Here is a 23,409-nt window from a genome sequence, read left to right as displayed (position 1 = left end):
CTCCACGGCCCACCGCCTGCATGGGATTTAAACCCGTCGGTGTTTACAACATGAGATGAATATATATGTGCACTGTCCATTTAGTCAAACCGTCAATTTAACTTCAAAGCATCCTGAGCATACATATCTATCTAGATCTCCCTTGAACATTCCCTATCTGCTATCATACCCAATTCTCGATTGTAGCTGAACATCATGTCTGGGTTCACCGCACTTCCGAAGGGCTCGCTCATCCTCGTCACCGGAGCCAATGGATACATCGGATCTCACACGATCAACGTCCTCCTCGGACTCGGCTACCGGGTGCGCGGCACAGTTCGATCAGAGAAGCCGTGGCTCAGCGAGTTCTTCCACAGCAAATATGACAAGGACGCCTTTGAATTAGTCCTCGTCCCCAATCTCGAGGACGAGGAGGCTCTCGGCAAGGCCATGGCTGGTGTATCTGGTGTTGCACATGTGGTAAGTGATTATCGAGAGAGTCTGAGAGATCAATCAGAGAGTAAGGAAACCAGCGGCTGATCCACGCGGAATAGGCGTCCGACATTTCAATGAGTGATGACCCTAAAGCCGTCATCCCCTGGGTCGTAAAGGCGACTGAGACGGCCCTCTCCGCCGCGGCAAAGCACTCGAGCATCAAGCGTTTCGTCCTCACATCTTCTGCTTTTGCCGCCGTCATTCCTCAGCCCAACAAGGAGATGCACATTGACGAAAGTACGCAGTGCCATGAGAAACTGAACTTCATCCTCCCGTGATGCTGACTGATTTTCCTTCAGGTACCTGGAACGACTTTGCTATCAAGGCAGCGTGGGACCCGAACACGCCCAAGGAGACCAAGCCCGGCGCGATTTACTCTGCTTCCAAGGCCGAGGGCGAGAGGGCTGCGTGGAAGTGGATTGAGGAGAACAAGCCTGGATACTCGTTCAACACCATCCTGCCGAACTTTAACGTGAGTATTATGTCCATAATCACTGCGATGACAGCGCTAAACCGGTTCGTAGACTGGAGAGATCCTCCACCCCAATATCGGTGGCTCAACCATGGGCTTCGCTCGTGATCTGCTCAAGGGACAGGCCGGCATGCTCAACGCCTTTATGCCCCGTAAGTCTCACCTAGCCTTCATCCGGCACACCTTCATGTACGCCAGACTAACGACTTTGGCAGAGTGGTACGTCGACGTAATCGACGTCGCGCGTCTTCACGCCATCGCCCTGCTCGCCGAGCCCGTCAAGTCTCAGAGGATCTGGGCCTCCGCACACCCCGTCAACGCATCCGACTTCATTGACGCTTTCCGTGAGCTGAGACCGGACAACAAGCTGATCCCGGAGAAGCAGGCGGACGAGGGGCGTGATATCAGCGAACTTCCCCCAGCGGCCAAGGCTGAGAAGTTGTTGCAGGAGTACTTTGGTCAGGGCTGGACACCGCTGAAGGAGAGTTTGGCTGCGGGAATTCGTGACTTGTAGGCTTGCGGGGTTGCGATGTCCGACGAGTAGTAAACGTTTTCTTAAATGGCCTTCGCTCGGGTTCGGCAGCGAGGATCAGGTGGAAAGAGAACGGGAATATCTGAATACCTAGACCAAGAACTGCCATGTTCATAAATTTTGAACAAATGCCATTCCACATACGTACGCTTGATGTTTGCGATACTTGAAAGCTCTGGAAATCCTAAGATATGGCTACTTATATCTGGATAGTTTTTCTCCTAGATTCCTTCGAGATTTGATAGTTTTGGGTCTAAGAGGACTCTAATGGTCAAACTAACTCAATTCGCTGTAGATATTGCATTCCGAAAGTGAAGCTGTTCCGAAATTGTGATTAAACCACAATGTAGAGGAGCATTGACGATGAACTTTGTTACTAAAGATACCTTGCCTCGACTGGTTTTCGGGGGTAGGTAAAGCAATTGGCCTCATGAGTCGCGATATCTGACTGCTTGAGGTGAGGTACCTTGGGTAGGCGTCGGGTCACGTGTAGATAAGATAAAGAAAGGACCCGCCTGGAGCTCGGAGTCGGTGCCTTGAATGATGCATTTCCTCCAAAAAAGTAGCAACGCGCCGTCTTTCACGTACGAACACCTCTTTGCGCCGCTTTGAGCCTGGCTAACAGCATGGCCAGCTTTCCAACTTTCGACCCTCCTCGCCTGACGAAGAAGGCGGCTGCTCACTACTCTTCGGAATCAGAGGACGAGGAAGAAGACGACTACCTAGCCCCCGTCACAGACCCGTCGCAAGCCGATGATTACAGCGACTTGAACCCACGAAAGCGCCGTCGCGTCGGCAACACCAAGGAAAGCGCCGCGCTCGGAATCTTTGCGTCAGATAGCGAAGATGACTTTCCTGGGAAGCGATGGAAGAAAAAGACACTCCGCAGCAAGGGCATGAACTTTGTTTCTACCGGCACAACTACTCTCGACGAAAATGACGATGACGACGCGAAGGACACCAATACGAAGGAGTACTCGGACGACTCCAATGCCGATGACGATGAAGACGACGAGGATGACGTCGGAGGGGTTGGTCTTGGATTTGGTGGAGCCCGCGGTGGCCTAGGATTTCAGCCCACACAGAACGATAACGAGAGTGACGAGGACGCGAAGGCAACTGGCGCCCCAGCACGATCTTTCGCAAAGACAAAGTTCGATGGCAAGAACATCCTCGGCCGCGGCTTCGTCCCATCGTCTGCGAACGTGCCGGTCCTAAACCCCGACCTCCAGGACACACCTTCGATGCCAAAGATGGCCCGCCCAAGCGCATTTGGCGCAAAGGGAGCGAAAGGAAAGCCGAACCCGAAATCGTTCGGTGCGCGGATGATGGCCAAGATGGGTTATCAAGAAGGAACAGGTCTCGGAAAAGAAGGACAAGGTCGAAGCGTTATCATCGAAGCTCACCTCAGACCACAGGGTGTCGGTCTAGGTGCCGTCAAAGAAAAATCAGAGCACGAGAGGAAGGAGGAGAAGCGACAAGCGAAACTACGAGGCGAGGAAGTAGTCGACTCGGAGGAAGAGGAACGGAAAAGAAAGCGAGAAAGGAAGAAGAAGGTCGCAAGCGCAGGCGGCAGCAGCAGCGTCAGCACTCCCAAACGACAGAAGCCCAAGTACATGACGGCGGAAGAGATCAAGAAGTCTGCCCCAGGACTCCACATCCCAGAGGCATTTGCGCCTATCCTGGATATGACAGGACCCGGGAACAAGCTTCTGACGACTGCTTCTGGACTCTTGACGCCCACTTCTGCCGCAGTTGTCGAATCTCCCGAGCTGGTGGCTGCGCGGAAGCTGGTGAAGCGAGCACATGCCGACCTAGCAGCCTTTTCGGAAGAGTGGAGAAACCTGGAAGAGCGAAAGACTTGGGTAGATCTGGAACTGCGCGAAAGAGAGCAGGAGATGGCGGAGCTCGCCTCAGACTTGGGAAGACTGCAACTGTTTTCCAACATTGTCACCAACGAGCTTCCGTTGGCTACTGAATGGGAGGACGTCATTCGTTGTCTAGAGAAGGCCGTTCAGAATATTGGACCAGCGACGGACGAAATCTCGGACCTCGCGGTGGCTGCCATCTACCCCTTCTTCCGCGACCCCGATTGGAACCTACTGGAGGACCCTACGCGGTTTGCTACTGAGCTTAAGGGTCTTGGAAGTTTACTGATGAGGCCTGGCGAGGGCAACAAAGCCTTGCACAAGTGGGAATCCACTGGTCTGAACAGCAACGACCTATACCGGCAACATCAAAAAGCGACAACACCTTACGAAACCATGATGTACAAACTGTGGTACACAAGAGCCATGTCGGCCATCCGGGATTGGGATGTTTTTAACCCCGCACCGCTACTGGCTGTATTAGAGGCATGGGCAGACCTGCTGCCTCCCTTTGTTCGCGCCCAGTTCCTCGATGCCGTCGTCCGCAAGTTGGAAACAGCCGTAGCGGAATGGAATCCGAAAAAGAAGAGACAAAGCCATAAATTGCCTCATCTGTGGCTTTTCCCCTGGCTTCAGTACCTGCCCTCGTACCACCTGGAGCCCAAGGGCACCGGCTTGGTTGCCGAAGTACGGAGGAAGTACAGACAGCTCATTGATGTTTGGGACTTTGATCGCGGCGTGATCCCTGGCCTGGAACAGTGGCGTGATGTGCTTGGTGACCAATGGCGCTCCTTGATCATGAGCCATGTGTTGCCTGCTATGGGACGATACCTGCGCAAGAACTTTAGAGTAGACCCGAGCGACCAGGAGCCATACCTGCCTATGCTCACAGGCGTTCTCGAGTGGTCTGATATCTTGACGCCGAAGGTGCTGGGCGAGGTCATTGTTACAGAGGTGTTCCCCTTGTGGCATGAGAAGTTGAGTGAGTGGCTTAGCCTGGAGGATGCCAATTTCGAGGAGATCATGGCATGGTATGAGTGGTGGAGAGACGACGTTTTGCCCGACTCTGTGAAGAACTTGAAGTCGGTTCAAGCAGAGTTCAACAAGGGCATGGGCACTATTGAGAAGGCATTGTAAAACATGATGCTGGCATCGTAGTCGCAGCTTAAGCTTTAGGATCATCACTTAGAAGGTATCTTTTGCAACGCGCAATGACAGCACCCTTTCTCACTTGGATACAGTCAGTCGTGAGACGAAATGGTATGGCCTTAAATCGTGTAGTGCCGCAAATGGAATTGCCCATCTTACGAGGTAGTTGGATTATCGATTTGGATTGAACCTATGTTATTGTGACCATGCAAGAGAGCTTGATCTCGAAACCATTTTCAATTCTTCGATCGCGTTTCGCACGGATGCAGTTGAGATGGCACATGCCATCTAAGCTTGATCCCACAGAGTTTGTCCGGACATTTCTCCCGGATATGACCCCTCCCTACATATCCAATGACCGGAGTGATGATCACATTTGGAGTTACCACTAGCTAAACACGACAAGCAGGCTCGAGGCCAAGCTTTTAGAGAAACAGGATAAGCAAGGAAGCATAGACGTGGGACACGGGTGTCGTTGCAGCCAAGCACCAGTCAAGCACGAGCCAAGCTCATGGTGAAGGTTCATCCGCTAAGCCATGACCGTTGAGTAGAGAAAGACAAACCGTTTGATGACTTCCTTGAGATGTGATGGCTGGACTTGGCGGTCTATAGGTAGTTTCCTGCGGCACTTGAAGTTGGGGCGTTTCCTTGGCGCTGTGACACGCGAGCTTGATCGTCAGTGAACGTGACAGAAACGCCCAGAGGTGTCAATGGTGATGAGAGGAAGAACCTTGGCTTTTGAGCGAGGCTTCTGCGCGATTACTCCTTGACGGAGATGCTTCGTTGAGCTGAGGCAGTGCGATAGGCCTCGAGGGAGAATGCAAGCTTTTCCGGCGGCCGTCGACCGACCTCAAGAGGGGAAAGGGAAGTTTCTGAAGGCTGTCACTTGCTAACTATGGTCAGTGGTAGTTCACGCAGAATATCCGATTCGGCCAAGATGGTGAGGTGAGCGCCTATTTCTGAAGTCGGTTTGAGACGAGAACCCCTGGACATGGCGATCTCAAGGGCCAATCACATGCGATCATGTAAATGCCACCCGTTCATCAGAAAAGGAGGAGCTGAAGAAAAGCCAAAGAGCTAAAAGCAATCAAGGTTCGGGAAGTGGGAGCCTCATCCCTCCATCACCCTTACCACCCCTACCTAAAGGCTACCACGTCTTCGACCCTGGTCACTTTTCTTCTCCCTCTCCCCAGGACTCAAGTCCTCATCCTCCTCTCTTCGAGCCCACGTCACCATTTCGAAACATCGACAACCGTGAAACCTGTGGAGCGCTCTACCCAGCCTGGCTCTGGCCCAGACGGACTGTCTTCGGATGAGCCCCAGTCTACACTAGCACGAGCCACTGGGATTCTGGAAATCCTCTTCAATGAATGTTCAGTTGACGGCGACATCGGACAGGCACTGCCCCTTTTCACTGTCTTGAACATGCGATGGCTTGCCCATATAACCCATGCCAGATCTCGCTCCGCCCGGCAGCGCGATACTCCGGGTCAATATGGTTCCACGAGACCCGCAAGACAAGACTTTTAACAGCGGCATGAGCCTATTTGGGTGTTTACTCCCGCGTCCTTGGGGGTTTATTGACAATCTCGAAGTCCGGCTCGACGTACAACTTCGGAAACGCGGAGGATAGCTATGAGAGAAACGAACGCCAAAGTCAATGGATCATGGCACGAGGTATACCTCCAGTCCTTGACCAAACAATCCTTCGGGGCTTGCGTGCATCAACTCACCACCCAAGGCCGAGCGACGCGTGAATACCTGATGATCATACTTCCATGATCCGACGTGATGATGTCCCGCAGAAATTTCCGTACCAGACGATCAAGCCCCCAAACCAGGAAGGGTACAGAGTATAGCTCTGGCCCCCAATAGCGCATAGAGCCAAGGCAAGACACGGCGGTAAGCATGCACGCGGTCATCACCAGTAGAGCCATCTATGACTTTGGGTTTACAATCTCAATATGGCTTTGGGATGGAACCCCGTTTAACACCATTTCCCGCTGAGCTCAGCGGCCGGCGAGGGAGAACTGATCAGGACTAATAGGTGCATCAAGCTCTTGGCAAAAAGACAAGGCGCCAGCCAGACGTGCAATTAGCATGGCGAAGCAAGACGTTGCTCAACGATGCTACCCGCCACCTGAGTCTAGCATGTATCGATGATACTCGAGCATCATTATGATCACCTTCAGCGCGTCTCCCACAAACGCCACGGACCTGTCATCTGTAGTTCAGACCATCGTTGAGGCTCCACCAGCACGGGCCCCTACAACGTTGTGCGGCACTTGGCATCGTCTCATCGTCTCCCAAAACAGGGGCTGGCGGGGGTTCAGACTAGCCCCCCGAATAGCTTCATTGGCGTCTCTCTCTGTGTGTTCTCTCCGCCTGAAATTGCTTCCCGGGCTTCAGCTTCACGTCTCTATTCTGTGACGCTCCTAGCTGTCCAATCCTGTCATCCCCAGATCGCACGGCACTTGCCATCATCCCCCTTGTCTCGGTGACCACATGGTCTCCCGCGTCTTGAGACCGGCCAGGAGCGGCCTTCCTTCCCGGCCGAGAACTCCTCACCCCATCCCCGTCTCAAAAATACGGTTATTTCACTAGCGTGAGGCTGTATTGGTCTACTCCTACCGGTGCCATTCCACGCAACATGGATCGTGTTTGGGCCCAGTACCGCCAAGTTGGCACTAGCTCGACATACCCCGGCCAAGTCAACCTGCCTTTGGGACATCTGACAAGCTGTCTGGGGGGTACATATCGACGACTTCTCGTCTGTCGACCCGTTTGGTGCTGAGGATGATCTCGAGTCTTCTAGGGCTGACGTCTCGTGGGAATTTGCTTGCTTTGCTTACCTTTCGTCTGTCTTTTCTCTTCATCCTGCCTTGACGGCACCTTACCTTCTTTTTTTGCCCAGGTGGCTTTGCTATTGCAATCTGGTTCTTTAGTCCAGAGGCAGGTCCCTGGTGTTTTATTCTAATAATCATGTCTGAGCGATCGTGTCCCGTGTCTGGGTCCATGGGTGGTGGAAGATGTCCCGCAGGTGCACATGGGCAAACAGCGAATCGACGGGTTGGACCGCGAGGTTGTTCCTTCTCAGGGTATACTCAGCAAGGAGATCTTCATGCTGCTTTTGATGTAAGTTGCCGTCTCGATCATGGACCTTCATCAAAGCTAACAGTATCAGATACCGCGAGGGGTAGACGTTGATGAGTGGCTGCGTGCTAGGTGAGACCTCCTCCCTGGGTTATTACGGACAGGCTACTTACAAGACAAAGGGAGAGAAAAGCCATCAACGAAATTGTATACTCGGACATTCCGTCAGCAGACCACATCGCCCAAGTGAAGAACGTCGATACCCTCGTTGCGGATGACAGAGACCTATTAGCCGTTGCCTTGGGCGCACCAGCTCGACAAGTCATTCTTCGAGCCGAAGGGGTAGGATCTCGAAGTGGATGGAAGGACGGATACCTCAGCGCCGAGTATGGCTTCAACGCACCCGACTCAAACGAAGCTGCCGGAGCCCTCGCCAATTGCCCTGGACGCGTCTGGTCCGATCTCTGCGAGAGGATGCCCGGCTGTGTCTCACGAGGACGCGTCAGAGAGTCGGTCGCTGCTCTTCCCCTCGTCGAAGGAACCGAAGAATATGTCCCGGATCAAGCCCTCTGGGCTGCTATCGTGGCTCTGGGCATGTTGTGCTCCATCTATCGGTAGGAGGACAAGAACGATGGATACGACGGTGTCAGCATCAACTCGATCTCTACCAAGCCTCGCGTCGAAATGAGCGACGACCTTGGACCGGAATTGGTAGGAATCCCGCGGACTATCGGACTGCCATACTGGCAGGTCTCACGACGCATGGGACGTGCTATTCCCCACCTGACCTTCTTCGACCAAGCGTCCTATAACATCAAAGTGCGCGATCCAACTTCCGTCTACCCATATGTTGGCCGCTTCGACAACACCGATCTCCGATGGCCCATGTTTGGAGAGCGTACAGAGATTGCGTTTCTGAAGGGCTGTGCCGACACTTCGGGTAAGTCTAAATATCATAATATTCCCCAAGACACTAACCTGATATGTGTGCAGCATCCTTCCAACACGGCCCAGATGCCATAGCCGCTTGCCAAGAGCATGTCATGAACCGGAACAACGAGGGCCTGTTGAGGGAGATGATCAGACTCAAGGAAATCCTCGAGAGGATGCCGAACGCCTTCCACTCCATCTCAACCAACCCCAACTCGGGCGACAACTACGTCTCGGCGGCCGAGTGGGTGCGATGGGGCAAGTTCTCCGCGCCGCTGTCCAAGAGGTGCCCTGCCGCTTCCGGTCTTCAGTTCCCGCCGTATCTTCTCATGGACGCCTTCCTTGGGCGCAAGAAGTACGATTCGTTCCTCGGCAACGAGGGTCTGCACCTACGCGCATGGCTGCCGTCTAACCTGCGAGCTTTCATCGCCTCTGTTGAGTACCACTATCGGATTCCAGAGTATGTCAGAGAGTCTGGAGATCCACGACTCATGGGCGTCTTGGATGGAATTATCGAGGCGTACACGGGCGAGCGAGGCTTTATGGGCACACATAGGTACAAGGTGTTTGGTATCCTCGAAGTCGCCTCCAAGACTGGCCGGACGGAAACGAACGGTGCCTCTGGTGCCTCTGATGATTCGGGAAGGCCATGGGAAGAGGTGCACCGCCAATTCTCGGATGCCATGAAGGAACGCCTGGAGCCTTACCGCGGGAACATTCCCGTCGAACCCCATGAGATGCGCGGAACCTTTGAGGAGTGTCGGTACAAGTCGCGTATCCTCTCTCGATCTTTTGTCGACTCGGATCACGATCGGTCAATCTCCATGGTCACGCTTGACCTACACAACACTGGCATCACGTTCCAGCCGGGTGACAGACTCGCCATCATGCCCCTTAACAGTTGGGAAGAATGTGCCAAGGTAGCTGCGGCACTCGGTTTGGACACGATGCTTGAAAGCCCTGTTCTTCTCGACCGCAAGTGGTCTCGATTTGCGGAGCACTTGGAGACGGTCTCTAATCACGGCGTTGCGAGCACCTCCACAAAGACAAGGAAACTCATGGTCAAGGATATCCTCCGCCGAGGTCACCTGGCACCGCTGACCCAGGATCTCGTCCTCAAGATCCACGCCATGCTGAGAGCCTCGTCGAACACTGTGCTCCAGGTATTGGCGACTGAGGAGTGGCCAGTCCGTGGCTCACTGGGTGACCTTCTCCAAGCCGCTGTCATGGACACTCCGACACACATCTGGGACCAAGCATTCGACCTCTCCAACGATGTGGCATGGCTCAGCGACCTCATCTCGGTCGAGATCCCGCGCACATATTCCATCTCCAACTACCCCGAGGAGCTTCTCCCAAGCACCGTCGACCTCACAATCTCACGGGCAGAATACAAGCTCTGCGCCACGTTTGCCGGAAAGTCTGACATCTCACGATCGGGAGTGAGCAGTGGTTACCTCAACCCACCCGTAGGCTCACCTGATGACTTCATCGCCGACGAAGACGAATTGCTCGTCGGGATCTCCAGACCCATCGCCTTCCAGCTACCTCTTGATGGCGCCGCCCCCTGCGCATTCTTCGCCGGTGGCAGTGGCATTGCCCCTTTTAGGAGCTTCTGGCAGGCTCGTGCTGGCCGCTCAGTCGGAAAGAACATGCTTTTCCTCGGTGTCCAGAACCGGGAAAAGTTCTGCTACGAGGATGAGCTCCGTCAATACGTCAATGCGGGGCTCATGGAGGTTCATCTCGCGCTTTCCCGTGATAGTCGCGGTCTTGCGTATGACCCCATCATGAGAGACCTCATCGAGCGCCGTACTGAGCCACGATATATCGACTCGCTCATCGCAGAGCAGGGAGCTAGCGTGTGTGACTTGGTCATGTCCAAGAAGCAAGGTGGCCTTGGAGGGTATCTGTACATCTGCGGCTCCGTTGATGTTTTTGACTCCGTCATGAGCGGGCTGCGCAAGGCCATTTATAACCATCGGACGGCGACTATGGAGTCTACGGATCTGATCATCAACACCGCCTTTGCCGAGCGGCGGATCATGTTGGACGTCTTTATGACTCCGAAGCCGCTCCCCTGTAATCGACCCACCATCCCACTCTCACAGCTGTCCGTTCATACAGGACATAGGCCTGGAGGAAGGATGTGGATTGCCGTTCATGGCAGTGTGTATGACGTTACGGATTTCTCCCCTATGCACCCGGGAGGCACTCTGATTATGAGGTCGAATGCGGGCGTGGACTGCACGAAATCCTTCGACAATTTGGCGCACACGAACAACCCGGAGGTGGCCAGCCTGCTCACAAAGTACTTCATCGGCCATCTGACCCCCAAACCCGAGTATCACGACTGCGAAGAGATCAGTGGTCTGTACGATATGTGGTCGGCGTACCTGCGAACGACCGTCGAGACACTCGTCTCCCAGCAATTCGAAATGGACGACATCCTCGGCTCGTCGAAGCTCTGGTTCCAGGGCAGCCTCATCAACATGCTGGGTGTGCGCATCTTCTACCAATACCAATCCCGCCTCCTCCAAGGAGGGTTCTCTGCACTCTTTGGACCCAAATTCCAAGAACTCGTCCTCAAGCTCTCCTTCACGATGGCCAACGCCGCTTCCGTCGGATCGGATACCAAACTCCCCGACATTCTCGGCATCATCGCCAGGGCCAAAACCTCCACGGACGCCGTAACAACCTCCAAGGAAGTCTCGCGCATCGGCCAGTTTATCTGCGACAGCGAACCAGCCCGCCTAATGGAGCGCGGCATCATGGACTACGCCAACAAGTCAGTCCAGCTCGACATTGAGCTCCTCGAAGACATCCGCGAGGAAGCCTGCCACGGCATGGACGCCTTCGACACGGTCATGAACCTCGAGTCCTCCTCCCAGTCCCAGCGCGTCACCGTTCTCTGCCAGTTCCTCATGCAAACCCTCGAGCGCATGGCCAAGCGCCTCGAGGTCTTTTACTCCAAGCTGGCGCAGTGCTCCATCTACCACCCCGAACTCGAGCGGAACCCGGCCCGCACTCGCTGGGACCTCGTCAAGCGCCGCGTCCGCGACGGGTCCTTCTTCATCCTCACCCAGAGCACCGTCATCGGCGGCGCGCCGTCCTATAAGTCTTCCGCGGCCGCGAGTGAGACGGTGGTGTTTGACAACGTTCTCTCGCAGATCCAGCAGACGATTCGCAACGCGCCTCATATCCCCAGCCCGCCGCTGCAACAGCAGCAGCAGCAAAACATGCATCTCAACGAGCGACATCGCGTGCGTACGGAGGCACCCCTCAACGGCGCCACGGCATTCGAATCTCACCAAAATAGCAACGCCCTGAACCGCATGTCCACCTTCATCGACAAGAACATGCGCGCCATCCGCCGCCTGAGCAAAATGCCACCGATGCCCTTGAACATGACCTTTGAGCAAATGGTCGCGGCCAACCAGCCGCAGTTCCACGCCAACGGGGTCACGACGCCACCTTCGAGCCGCGGTTCGAGCCGCTCGCCTACTCGGGGCCGTCTCCCGGCCGCAAACGCGCTACATATCCAGGGCTTCGCGCGCTCGCGTACGCCGTCGTTGGCGGAAGAGTCGATGAACCGCATCACGCTTAACCGGCGCGGCACAAACAGCTCAGAGGGTTCGCGGTCCGGCTCGTCGCTCTCGCATCACCAGTACGGTCATCACGGGCAGCATGGTGCGATGCCGATGATGATGGCGCACCACGGACACGGCGGCATGCTTCACCACTACCCGCCTACCCCTATCGCGACGCCGCCGCTGGATCCCAACACGGCGATTCAGTCCATGGTCAGCAGGCTTAACCTGAAGTCGAGGAGCGTTGCCGGGTCGTCGCCCGCGTCACCGGCCTTGTCGCTGGACGAGAAGGGCCGGGTGGCGCGCATGTCTGCGCAGACGGCTGCTTCAGCGCATAACCCGCGGAACCGGTCGACGAGCACGCTGAGGTCGTTTAAGTTGAGGGAGTTGGTGGCGAACCAGGAGCCGATGAGGGTTGCGCCAACGTTTTAGACTCGGATGGTCTGGGGAGAGATGAGTATGTAGGGAGCGATCTGAAAATGGGTTTAGTAGCGCAGGCGTGATATGTAGCATGTTATCGAATTGATTAATTGTAACTTTTATGATGTAATCGACTGTCTGGCTTTTCAATTGAGTACTATGCAGAGATTCTCTTGCACACTGCAGCTATAGTACATGTACAGACGTCTCATGTACCAACGGTGATGAGCGTGGTCTATGCCATTCGGCTGTTGTAACTCACTGAAGGATGTTCTGTGATAGTATCATCCCAATGTTGGAAAAATGTCAAGAGAAGTGGCCTTGCGGCTCATCAGAAGTTCAAGTTTCATCTGTTTTTGATGCCATTTTAGTATAAGGTACCAGCTGCAATGTGTATGGCTATCTCAGATAAGCCATATCGGTACTTCGTCTACAACAAGAAGCGCCCAATGTCACAAGACATCTTCTAGTCTTTTCGTAGTATAAGGATCGCAGGATTCTTGCATCCAGGCATCCACGACACTGCACTGAAGTCAGCACAAGCCATCAGTCAACGGGTTTCTGCCCAAGGATGTAACAAACACTACTTTATCGCAACGACACTCTCAAAGAATACTTTGACTAAAGGGAGAATCGAGTTCAATCTATCGTTCTCAACCAAAACTAGGTGATAACGATCAAGCCATAGGCAATCTATGAAGGAACATGAAAGTACAGGAGAGGGTCTCGACCGGCCCAAAGATCGTCTCAAGTGTGGCGAGTGAAGAAGTGGCTGACGCACCAGACTGTGGCTGAGCTCTTCACTCCACACCACCACGTGCCCAATTAGGTAATAAAGGTACAGGAGTACTTGGGAGCCCGGTCCCGCGCCCAGGCCGCCGAACTGCACATCACACACTTGGCTCCAATCATCTCCAGTCAACCTACCAAGGAACGAGAGGAACCCAGGCGAGTATGACATCGCCACGTCCAAAGCTCTCTCCACCGCCAGTCCTGCCAGTGTCTTTCTCTCAGTCCGTCTGCTAGCACACTGGGATATCAGACCAAGGAGACCATGATATCACCCGTCCACTTGGCACACACCCGTCTCGTCTCGCATTTCTACCACGCTGGCAGGCCGCAGCATCGCCCGTCCATCGTGCCCGTCCCCGTCTCAGCATGATTGCCCGACAAGGACCACCCCCGGCCGACGGCGTCCATACCCCCCGACTGCCCGGTCCTTTCTGTGTTCTCTGCTCTTCTACAGCTTCTGCAGAGCCCACTTTCAATCACTCCCTCTGTTTCCATCTCGTGCCAAAGAAGGCTGCAGGAGTTCTTCGGTCTCGCCATTCGTAACAATTGCAACATGATATGTAGTCGCAAAAATCCACCTGTTCCGTGAGTGAGTGGACTCGTGTTAGTGTCGGGGTGTCACTGTCACTGTCCCATCCACTCCCATCCCATCTGAACATCCAAACAGGGCTGCGCGGTGCCTGCGTCCGGTGCAGCTCGCTCGCATGCACACAAGCACATGCACATGCACGCCTTTTTGCCTCCCTTCCCCTCTACCTACCCTTCCCATCTGATCTTCCAGCGGAAAATGGAGTAGACAAGCGAAGGAAGCAAGCGGCGGCGACGGTGCCCGGGTACGCCGGTGTGAGTGTACACAGTAGTAGAGACAGGCAACAGAGAAACAAGGTTATTACGGCACCTCCCTTACCCATTTACTTTTCTATTCGTGTCATTGGGCGGAGTGCGCGTAGGAAGAGTGAGGAAGGCAGTGCCACCCATCGTAGAGTTTGGATATAAGTCACCACAGCCCGAATGCTCTTGCCTCGTCACCTGCCTCTCATTCACCTGCTTCTCATTTCCTCCACTTCCAGGTCGATTTTGGTTCACCTCTCCGCGTCACTCCCTCTCTTCGAACTCACCCCCTTCACCTACTCTTTCTCAACACAACACAAAACACAAACCTCGACCCAAGCAGAAAATGGACAAACCAACCCACAGCCCCGCCACCCCGGCCCCAACCAACATCCCAACACCGGACCCGAACCCGTCAGACAACTACACGACCTCCGGCCCGCCCCCAGAATACCAACAACACCAACACGCACACCTCAACGCCCAACCCACCGGCACCTCGATGCCAAAATACGGCGGCCCATCCCCTCACAGCCCGCCCCCTCCCCAGAACTACGGAGGTTACGTCCCGCCGCAAAGCTACCCCCTCCAAACCGGCGGGCCCCAAAACTTCCAGCCCTACGGCACCCCGCTGCCTTCCCTCGGCCCCCACCCGGCGCCCGTCGAGTGTCCCGAGTGTCACGCTCGGGGCGTCACGGCGGTGGAGTATACCTCCGGCGGCTTCACGCACGCTCTCGCTGCGCTGGTGTGCTTTGTGAGCTGTTTGGGGTGTATCCCCTACCTCTTTTCCTCGTTGAAGGATGCGAGGCATAAGTGTTCCAAGGTATGTTTCTTCGTCTGTATTCTGAAGTGGTTAGGAGGGTCGTCAGCTAACAAAGTAACAGTGTGGAATTCCGTTGGCGACATATCACCGCAGCGGTAGAACTGAAGTCCATTGGCACCAGGCTTACAATGCCTAGGCGATGGCCCGAGCAGGATAGGAGCCTGCAACATATCTAGTCAGGGGCGGTCGTTGGGCTACGAAAGCCGGCGGATAATTTGACCCAGGCTGAGGTGGATGGGCTAGAGCAGTATTCTGGGGGTCGAACCAGTCTGATTATGCGAGGCGTAAAGGATACCCATTCTAGTTTTTTTTCTTTAAGAACACGAATTCGCGCTTGAAGCGGCTGCATTATATTTCATTCAAAGGTTTCCACTTGCTGGCGCTACAGTTTTGCCGTTGTATGCACTCAACCTCTAGAGCTGGGCGCCGAGCGTATGGCCACAGCCGGGATATCGTTGACGGGGCATCATTCTCCATGCAGTTTATCCATACAGTAGTCGTCCACTGTGTACCATCCCTTTCAACATCATATCAAATATTAGTCCTCATCTGAGGCGAGAGCCAAATTGAAAGCCCAGCGAGGACATGTTGCGGGTATCTATTCGATCATGTACAAGCTCTCCTAAAATCTATATCATCAGCGAAGGCATCACGTAATCGTCAGATCGTACGCCGTACTTTTGACCCCTTTTGACGCCTGCCTCCGGTTTGCCCATGCTTCTCGTGTGAATCGTTACGCCATGATCCTGTATTTGCTCCCGTCGCGATTACTCAAGTTGGCGACTCAGCATCCCGTGTACACACGATGTACACACCACGGCGCGAGTCGCCCTCGGCAATCGTCGTGACGTTGTCTTGTGGTGTCATCTGCCCCATGTGTCATCTGTCGTCAAATGACCTCATGGTGAGAGTGCTGTTTAGTTGGCGAATATGCGCACATTTAGGTCGACACTTCCCGTTGCGATGACGCAGCGTATTGAGATATCCTGGGGCTTTGCCACCGCTTTGCTCGGTGTGCCGTTGGCACCATTGGCACCATCGCCATTGGTGGCCGCCTCCCTTGCAATGCCAGGGGCCCAGCGCAGACAAGAAACAAAGTGGCCGTGGACGTCGTCCAGAACCTTGACGCATTTGCCCTCTTGCGCCAGATCCCAGCATCGCAAAGTCTTGTCATCAGACACACTAAGCAAGTACTTGCCGCCGGGGTGGAAAACCAGCGCGCGTACCCAATTGTCGTGTCCCAGCAGAGTCTTGATGCAGTTTCCACGAGCGTCCCATAACCTGATTGCCTTGTCACGGCTGCCCGTTGCCATGAACTCGGCCGTGTTCGTTGCGGGCGGAGCCTTCTTCAGGCCGGCCAATGACGCCAAGTGACTGTAAGCCGTCGGCGGTGCGAGCGTGCAGCATTCTACAACGTGCTCGTGTCCAACCAGCATCAACTTGACTTCGGGATTTGAGGCGTTGATATCCCAAAGGCGGCCCGTCTGGTCGTTCCCTGTTGACAAGAGGTAGCGTCCATCCGACGATGGGCAGACGTCTCGTACCCAATCCGCATGCCCGCGCAGTGTCTTGACGCAGTAACCCGTTGACACATCCCAGATTCGTAGTGTCTTATCACGACTCGCCGACACGAGAAGGTTTCCCGTGGCACCTGCGGCTCCTGAAGGAATGAAGCGAACCGCACTGACGCTGTGGTCGTGGCCAGGCAACGTCCGAATATTCTTGTACTCGTCTGAGGGGTCCCATAGCTTGATGGTCAAATCACTCGAGCATGAGGCAAGCAGCGTCGCACCGCGGGGCCCTCCAAAATCAACATCCAAGACGGCCTTTGTGTGTCCCTTGATCGTCCTCTCGAGTTCGCCTAGCTCCCAGTCCCAGATTTTGATGGTGTAGTCTTCCGAGCCAGAGGCGAGCGACGAAAAGACGGGGTGAAATGCTACGCAGGTGATCGGGTCGCGGTGGGATTGCAGGGTGTGTCGGGCGGGGGAACGTGGCAGCCAGCTGGTGGGGTCCTGATTCCGTCGAGATAGTGAGGTTGGTGTCGCATTGTCGAGTTCTGATTGCAGAGCAGCACTTCGAGACTCGAGTTCCATGATCTAGAGAGAACATTGTTGGTCAGCGCCGCTGGAAGCAATCATCCAAGGCCATTACGGACGAAACGAACCTTTTTCTGCAGTCGCACTACACTGGTCCATTTCTTCTCCAGCAATCCCTCATACTTCTTCGAAGTGGCGGCATCGAAAGAGTCGCCAATCTGCAATTCTTCTCTGAGGGCATTTGCGGCATTAGGGAGGTTGCTCGAGGAGAGATACGCGATAATGGCCTTGTGCCTGCCACCGGCTGGTCAGTATGTCGCGTCCATGGCCACTCTTTGGGCGAAGAGGGTGGGAACCTACAGCTCCTCTGCTTGCCGAGGGGTGAGGATTTGGCTCATCCTGACAGACGGTGGAAGCTACGTAAGTAAAGGATTGCTTGTAAGTAATTACAAAGTTGAGAGGCACTGGTGGCACAAGATGGCACACACGAGCAGATGGAAACGAAAGATGTGTGATTTGGTGGTTTGTTATCGAGGTGCGTCTGCAAGGCGGTGCTCGGGGCTCCGTCTGTCGGTGGTGGTGGTGGTGGTATCGCAGCAACCGCGATGGGCGCGCCACGTGCAATCGGAGGTGGCAGAAGCTGGCCGGAAGTAAAGACGAGGCTGATGGAAATTCGGAGGCGGTCGGGGAGGACAGGAATTGGTAGCCTCGTTAATCGGATATTTTATTGCAGCGACGGCAGGATGCAGAGGTCAGGCAGGTCAGGGTCGAATTGGCGGGGACCAGGGCCAAGTGGCAGATATTCGCGGAGTTGTAAAGGCGGTGTCGGTGTTGTTGGTGTCCAAGCTCTCGATATTCTTTGGCTGTGCAAGGGTGGATAGTTCCTCTCTGTGTGTGTATCTTTCCTTCAGCGGGTGTTTTCAGTCAGGGGTTGGGCTCCCAGGCGTTGGGCAGCATATCTTTGTGCGTTACAACAGCAGATTGCAGGATTGAATCGAGTTGTCTCTTTCAGAGTACGTGGGTATGTCTAGGAGCAGTGACTTTTTGGAGGGGAGACAATATGTCCAAGAATGCGAGGCGAGACGAGACGAGGGGTGCAAGTGCGAGGCTCGGCCAAAAGATGACGCTTGAAGGTGGGCATGAGCCGGAAAGGCGAAATGTTTCATGTGCTTCGGGCTGCGTTGGCTGCGTAGGGAACTCCCTGAAGAATTGGTGGGAGATGAGGCGGTGCGTATGGCACTGGCGGGGGGCCCTCCGATATGCGAGTCCCAGATATTCTGTATGGAGTACGCTGTATCTGTATAGGCGTATGGGACCCTGGGGAAACTTCTTCGACGACGACGAGTGTTCAATGCGTGTGGCACTGGGTAGAGGGAAAAGATGGGAGAGAAGAGGTCAACCATGTTTGGTGGGGTGAAATGAAGTGTGGCTGGTGCAGCGCATAGGCACGAGAGATGGTAGTGTGGCTGGTGCATTGCCAGCTGGTCTCTTTCAGGTACTTCGGAGGGCTGAAGTTGTACGTCCCTCTTTCCCCCAATGACATCACAGTGTTGGACCGTTTCTATGGCAATAGACAGAGCTTTCATTGGCCTGAGATTCTTCAGCGTCAACATGTGGTTCAGCCACTTTTGCAGCTGTCACAGCCAACCAGCCGTAACAGTCTATTCGGTCAATTGATTCTTTGGCAAAAAGACATTTTCAGCATCATTGCTTAAATATTAGGGGGCAAACTACTACACTACCGTGCAAGCCTCAGGGTGGAAATGCCTGATTCATGGCATGATTTGCTATCTTTAAATGAGTGGATATGTTAGAGTGGCTTATAACGGCCATTAATGCGCAAATTGAGCAAGCGCATCTTGGGTGCTTGGACCTGGAAGCAGAGAGGAAAAAGGAAGCAATTTGGTTAGATGGCTGGCCCTGGCTTTCATGACTAAGGCTCTGAGGGAACAAGCACACAAGGTAAGCCCAAGGTAAGCCCAAGGTGAAGGCAGGTGAAGGTAGGTGAATAGCCAATGCCCCGCCATCCATGCTATCAAGTCTTATCGAGTGGTAGAGAATTGAAAGTCATCATGTGATCTGTGTTGACCCGGGAGACCAGCGACCCAATCATATTCATGCCCAATTGCCCGATGCGCGCCCATCTGCTGTGTTCCCCACACACATACAAACACGTCAGGCCAGGAACAGGGAGAAAAGGGCGCCCAATGCAGGCGCCCACCAACTGGCAACCCTGACAGAAGCCTTGAGGTGAACAGTGAACCAAATCCAAGCAAAGCACCTGCTTGCTGGGCCCGTCCCCTCCGCCCTTGTCCCGACAACCAAAATTCCCTGTGCTCTTCGGACCAGCACAAACAAAAGAAACCCCAGCCGTACTTTTCCTCCACATTCCACAACCCTCAGACTGGCGACGTTGGCTTTGTACCTTCACCTGCAACAACCACACTACGGGAACTACCTCTAGCCTCCTTTTCTCTGTCATCTCAAAGACCTGATTTGACTTCCTCCAGTCCCGGTCCCTAGTTTCCACGAGAACCATCACCGCACATACCTCACATCTCTCTATCTCCCCATACCTATTGCTATTCCTATACTGCTAGGAACCTTCCTCGCAATCTCCAATACCTTGAAGGATACTTTCACAGCTCCCACCCGCCTCGCTCACTGCCAGGTACCTTGCCAATCCCACATTGGCTTGACGATCAACAAGTCTTTGGCTGCTGCGACAACCTCAAACTCGCCTGATCTGGTTCAGCTTGGCCATCATTCTGTAAGTCATGCCAGCCTCTTGCGCCCATATCACCACAGACATCGCCAGTCACTGCGCCTGCAGCTGCCGGCAGCCTGCATACCATTGCGTTCTGCAGCTTGCGACTGTCCTCCTTCCTCAATATGGACCGTCATCTCAAACATACTCGTTCCCTCTCGAGGCTAATCAGACGTGTAGCTAGCTTCAGAAAGCCAGACATCCACGACAAGGAGAACTGCTCCCCCGATTCAGCTCTTCTTCCTCCTCCTCCTACTCCAACCCCTCCACCACCCAAACCGGTCCCTACTACACCCCGCCAGCAAGCCTCCATTCCGATGGCTGAAGAAGAAGACTTTAGCTCCCTTCCCCTCCAGGATAGGTTTACCCACAAGGTATGACGTTGCCGCCTCTGCTGCGCCGTGTTTGACGCGCTGACGCGCCGCAGGTTTGGAAAGTCAGAAAACAGGCCTATGAAGACGCCGCAAAAGCCTTCGCTGCTACTGCCGACGAGTACGACAATGCCTTCAGACCCTTCCTCTCCGACTCGGGCCTCTGGAAAGGCGCCGTCGCCGATTCCAACGTTGCTGCCCAACAAGATGGTCTGGCGGCGTACTGCGCGTTTCTCAAATTCGGAGGAAAGGAACACTGCACAAGGACGCGCGGAACTACGATAGGGCCTATCTGTGAAAAGGGTTTGCCGTCAACGCGTGCCGCTGCCAAGGAGTCATCTCTCGAAGCCCTTCTACTACTCGTCGAACTCGATGTTGCCGCCCCAGTCATCGAAGAGATTATCCCGGCGCTTGCCAACAAGCAACCAAAGGTCGTCGCCGCGGCTATTACCGCCCTGACCGCAATCTACCACAACTTCGGATGCAAGACCGTCGACCCCAAGCCCGTGTTGAAGGTCCTCCCCAAGGCATTTGGTCATGCCGACAAGAATGTCCGTGCTGCCGCGACGAACCTTGCCGTCGAATTCTACCGATGGCTGCGCGAAGCCATGAAGCCCATGTTCTGGGGCGACTTGAAACCCACTCAGCAGACCGACCTCGAGGCGCAATTCGAAAAGATCAAGGCCGAGCCAGCTCCGAAGCAAGAACGATTCTTGCGCTCACAACAAGCCGCCATGGCACGTGCGCCCCCACCCGGAGCCGACGACGAGTACGATGATGGTGGAGACTATGGCGAGGAACCAGCCGAGATGGACGCCTTCGACCTGGCGGAACCCCAGGATGTCTTTGGCAAGATCCCCGCCAACTTTAACGAAGCCTTGGCCTCGTCCAAATGGAAGGAGAGAAAGGAAGCAGTGGAAGGTCTCTACGCGGCAATCAACGTGCCAAGAATCAAGGATGGCGACTTCAACGAGATCAACCGAGGGCTGGCAAAGTGCATGAAGGACGCCAACGTTGCTGTTGTGACTCAAGCCGCGCAGTGTATCGAGGTCTTGGCCAAGGGATTGCGGCAAGGCTACGCAAAACACCGCACTACTGTGATGCAACCCATCATGGAACGCTTGAAGGAGAAGAAGGCAACGGTGGCAGATGCTCTCGGCGCTGCGCTTGACCAAGTCTTCCTGGCTACAAGTCTGACTGACTGTCTTGAGGACATCAATACCTACCTCGTCCACAAGAACCCCCAGATCAAGGAGGGCACCATGAAGTTCTTGATTCGTTGCCTCAGAACGACACGCGATGTGCCGAGCAAGCCCGAGATCGCGTCCATTGTCGAGGCAGGCAAGAAACTGTTGACCGAGTCCAGCGAGGGCCTCCGTTCAGGCGGTGCTGAGATTTTGGGCACTGTCATGAAGATCATTGGCGAGCGCGGTATGGGTCCGCACATGGAAGGCCTAGATGATATCCGCAAGACGAAAATCAAAGAATTCTTCGAGACGGCTGAAGTCAAGGCAAAGGAGAAGCCGAAGGCACCCCCGCCAGCTGCCAAGGCACCGCCCCCGAAGAAGGTCGTCGGAGGGAAGAAGCCCCTGGGCATGAAGAGACCGGCCATGCCGGCGGCAAGCGCTCCGCCGCCCGCCGACCCGGAACCCCTCTCCCCACAAGCTTCATCCCGTCCCAAACCCGCAGGCACCAAGATGGGCATGCCGAAGCCGTCGGGCTTGGCCGGCCTCAAATCCAAGCGCCCTCTCGGTGCACCAGCGGCGGCCGGATCCCCTCGACGCCCTGCTGCCGCACCAATTATGCCCGACGATGATGAGCCTGCTCCTCCCCCGCCTCAGCCTCGCATTGGCCTTGGCAGAGGTGGTCTTGCAGGACGATCTCTTGCGAAACCTGCTGCCACTCCTGTTCAGATGCCTCCTGCATCGCCGCCGCCTTCCAGCGGACTCACGGCAATGGAGCGGGCTGAACTCGAAGAACTCAGATCGGCAAACGAGCGCCTGACACGCCAAGTGGAGGAAATGAGGCATGAAAGGAGCAAGTACATGTCTGAGATTCAAGAGTTGAAGAACCAAAATGCGGGTTTGATTGAAGACCATACCCGTGATGTCCTCAGCATCAAGGCCAAGGAGACGCAGTTGGTTCGTGCAAGAAGTGATGCAGAGGCCACGGAGTCGACGAACGATCGCCTCAGACGGGAGCTGGATCGCCTTAAGAGAGCGCTCAACCACGCCGAGGCCCTGAACTCAAGGACAGGCATGGGCAGCCCAGGTAAGATAGCAGCTTCTTCTTTCAGTGAGTGTTCATGTACTGATGTAATCGCAGGTCTTGCTTCGCCTACGCACGACGACGCCGGTATCTACCGCGACGCATCCTACGGTTCATCTTCTGCTCGACACAACCGTGTTAGTTACGCCAGCAACATGTCTGAGGAGAAGGAGAACGGAGACCATCACTACCCTCGCTCAAAGGCACTCAGTCCCGAGCTTAGGTATACGGGCAGTGCATCTTCCGGACGTGGCAGCCCTGCTAGAGGCTACAGGAGCTCTGCGGCCACCCCCGTTGATGATATACCGGCACCGTCATACTCGTCTGGCGGCGGCGGTGGAGGCGGTGGCATGAACTCGAATAACAACGGTGTGGAAAGCTGGAAGCGTGCAGCTGAAGTGACCAGCCAACTGAAAGCCAGGATTGAACAAATGAAGGTCAGTTGTCATCTTGATCTGGTATAATCTGGTTCCCATCACTAACAATTCTTAGGCGAAACAAGGATTTGCCCGTCCTTGAGCTCGACCGCCGAACCACCCGGTGCCAGATGGCCCGCTGGATACTGACGTGAACATGAAGAGGGGTTTTGTTTGGGGTCCGTAATGGTCACGGTTCAAAGGGGGGAAATCCTGCGTGTTCTTGGTTGCATATCACTGGCGTCGGAAGCATACCCTATACCTCATCTCCGGCCTGCAGTTGGGATAGGTAATTTTCGTCTGTATGAGTTATGCATTTTCACCTCTATTGTCGGCTCGCTTGTATAACCTCGAGGGGCGCGAGTGTACTTAATTAACGATGATTATGAATAAGAGTCTGCGATACCAGTCACCATGGAAGCATGATACCTTTGGCAGTTGCAAGCGTGTCATTCTCGATCTCATCGCACCGTTAGCATCGTACTTAACTAGAAGGTAAGGATTGTTATCAGTGGTAGTTGACTAGAAACCTGTCACTTATTCCCATCCAGTTCTCCAATGCGCCCAAAAATCAAAACCA

The 23,409-nt window shown here is 54.7% G+C and overlaps 7 protein-coding genes across 7 annotated transcripts; 6 read left to right on the top strand and 1 right to left on the bottom strand.

Moving 5' to 3' along the window:
- Positions 1–195: 195 nt before the first annotated feature.
- On the top strand, positions 196–1,460 carry CTAM01_11885 (NAD dependent epimerase/dehydratase; the record flags this gene model as incomplete). Its single annotated transcript, XM_060527894.1, has 5 exons — positions 196–459; positions 534–711; positions 774–946; positions 999–1,098; positions 1,162–1,460. 5 exons carry the CDS (start codon positions 196–198, stop codon positions 1,458–1,460), a joined length of 1,014 nt encoding a protein of 337 aa, XP_060377438.1.
- Positions 1,461–2,104: 644 nt separating this feature from the next.
- CTAM01_11884 (tuftelin interacting protein 11) lies at positions 2,105–4,483 on the top strand (the record flags this gene model as incomplete). Its single annotated transcript, XM_060527893.1, has 1 exon — positions 2,105–4,483. The coding sequence occupies one exon, from the start codon at positions 2,105–2,107 to the stop codon at positions 4,481–4,483; it is 2,379 nt and encodes a 792-aa protein (XP_060377437.1).
- Positions 4,484–7,541: 3,058 nt separating this feature from the next.
- Positions 7,542–12,537, top strand: CTAM01_11883 (sulfite reductase flavoprotein alpha-component; the record flags this gene model as incomplete). Its single annotated transcript, XM_060527892.1, has 4 exons — positions 7,542–7,630; positions 7,771–8,140; positions 8,207–8,528; positions 8,582–12,537. The coding sequence occupies 4 exons, from the start codon at positions 7,542–7,544 to the stop codon at positions 12,535–12,537; spliced, it is 4,737 nt and encodes a 1,578-aa protein (XP_060377436.1).
- A 1,957-nt stretch (positions 12,538–14,494) lies between these two features.
- CTAM01_11882 (LITAF-like zinc finger domain-containing protein) lies at positions 14,495–15,107 on the top strand (the record flags this gene model as incomplete). Its single annotated transcript, XM_060527891.1, has 2 exons — positions 14,495–14,971; positions 15,033–15,107. 2 exons carry the CDS (start codon positions 14,495–14,497, stop codon positions 15,105–15,107), a joined length of 552 nt encoding a protein of 183 aa, XP_060377435.1.
- Positions 15,108–15,888: 781 nt separating this feature from the next.
- Positions 15,889–17,405, bottom strand: CTAM01_11881 (WD domain-containing protein; the record flags this gene model as incomplete). Its single annotated transcript, XM_060527890.1, has 3 exons — positions 15,889–17,067; positions 17,136–17,301; positions 17,368–17,405. 3 exons carry the CDS (start codon positions 17,403–17,405, stop codon positions 15,889–15,891), a joined length of 1,383 nt encoding a protein of 460 aa, XP_060377434.1.
- A 662-nt stretch (positions 17,406–18,067) lies between these two features.
- CTAM01_11880 (uncharacterized protein) lies at positions 18,068–18,424 on the top strand (the record flags this gene model as incomplete). The annotated part of the gene is made up of 1 exon (XM_060527889.1): positions 18,068–18,424. The coding sequence occupies one exon, from the start codon at positions 18,068–18,070 to the stop codon at positions 18,422–18,424; it is 357 nt and encodes a 118-aa protein (XP_060377433.1).
- A 1,475-nt stretch (positions 18,425–19,899) lies between these two features.
- On the top strand, positions 19,900–22,932 carry CTAM01_11879 (spindle pole body component alp14; the record flags this gene model as incomplete). The annotated part of the gene is made up of 4 exons (XM_060527888.1): positions 19,900–20,148; positions 20,202–22,416; positions 22,471–22,850; positions 22,906–22,932. 4 exons carry the CDS (start codon positions 19,900–19,902, stop codon positions 22,930–22,932), a joined length of 2,871 nt encoding a protein of 956 aa, XP_060377432.1.
- Positions 22,933–23,409: the final 477 nt, after the last annotated feature.

This window comes from Colletotrichum tamarilloi, assembly GCF_030869305.1.
Source record: "Colletotrichum tamarilloi strain Tom-12 chromosome Unknown Scaffold_69.1, whole genome shotgun sequence".
In the NCBI taxonomy this organism is placed as follows: domain Eukaryota; kingdom Fungi; phylum Ascomycota; class Sordariomycetes; order Glomerellales; family Glomerellaceae; genus Colletotrichum; species Colletotrichum tamarilloi.
Note: the sequence above shows the minus strand (reverse complement) of the source record. Positions and strands in the feature narration are given on the sequence as shown.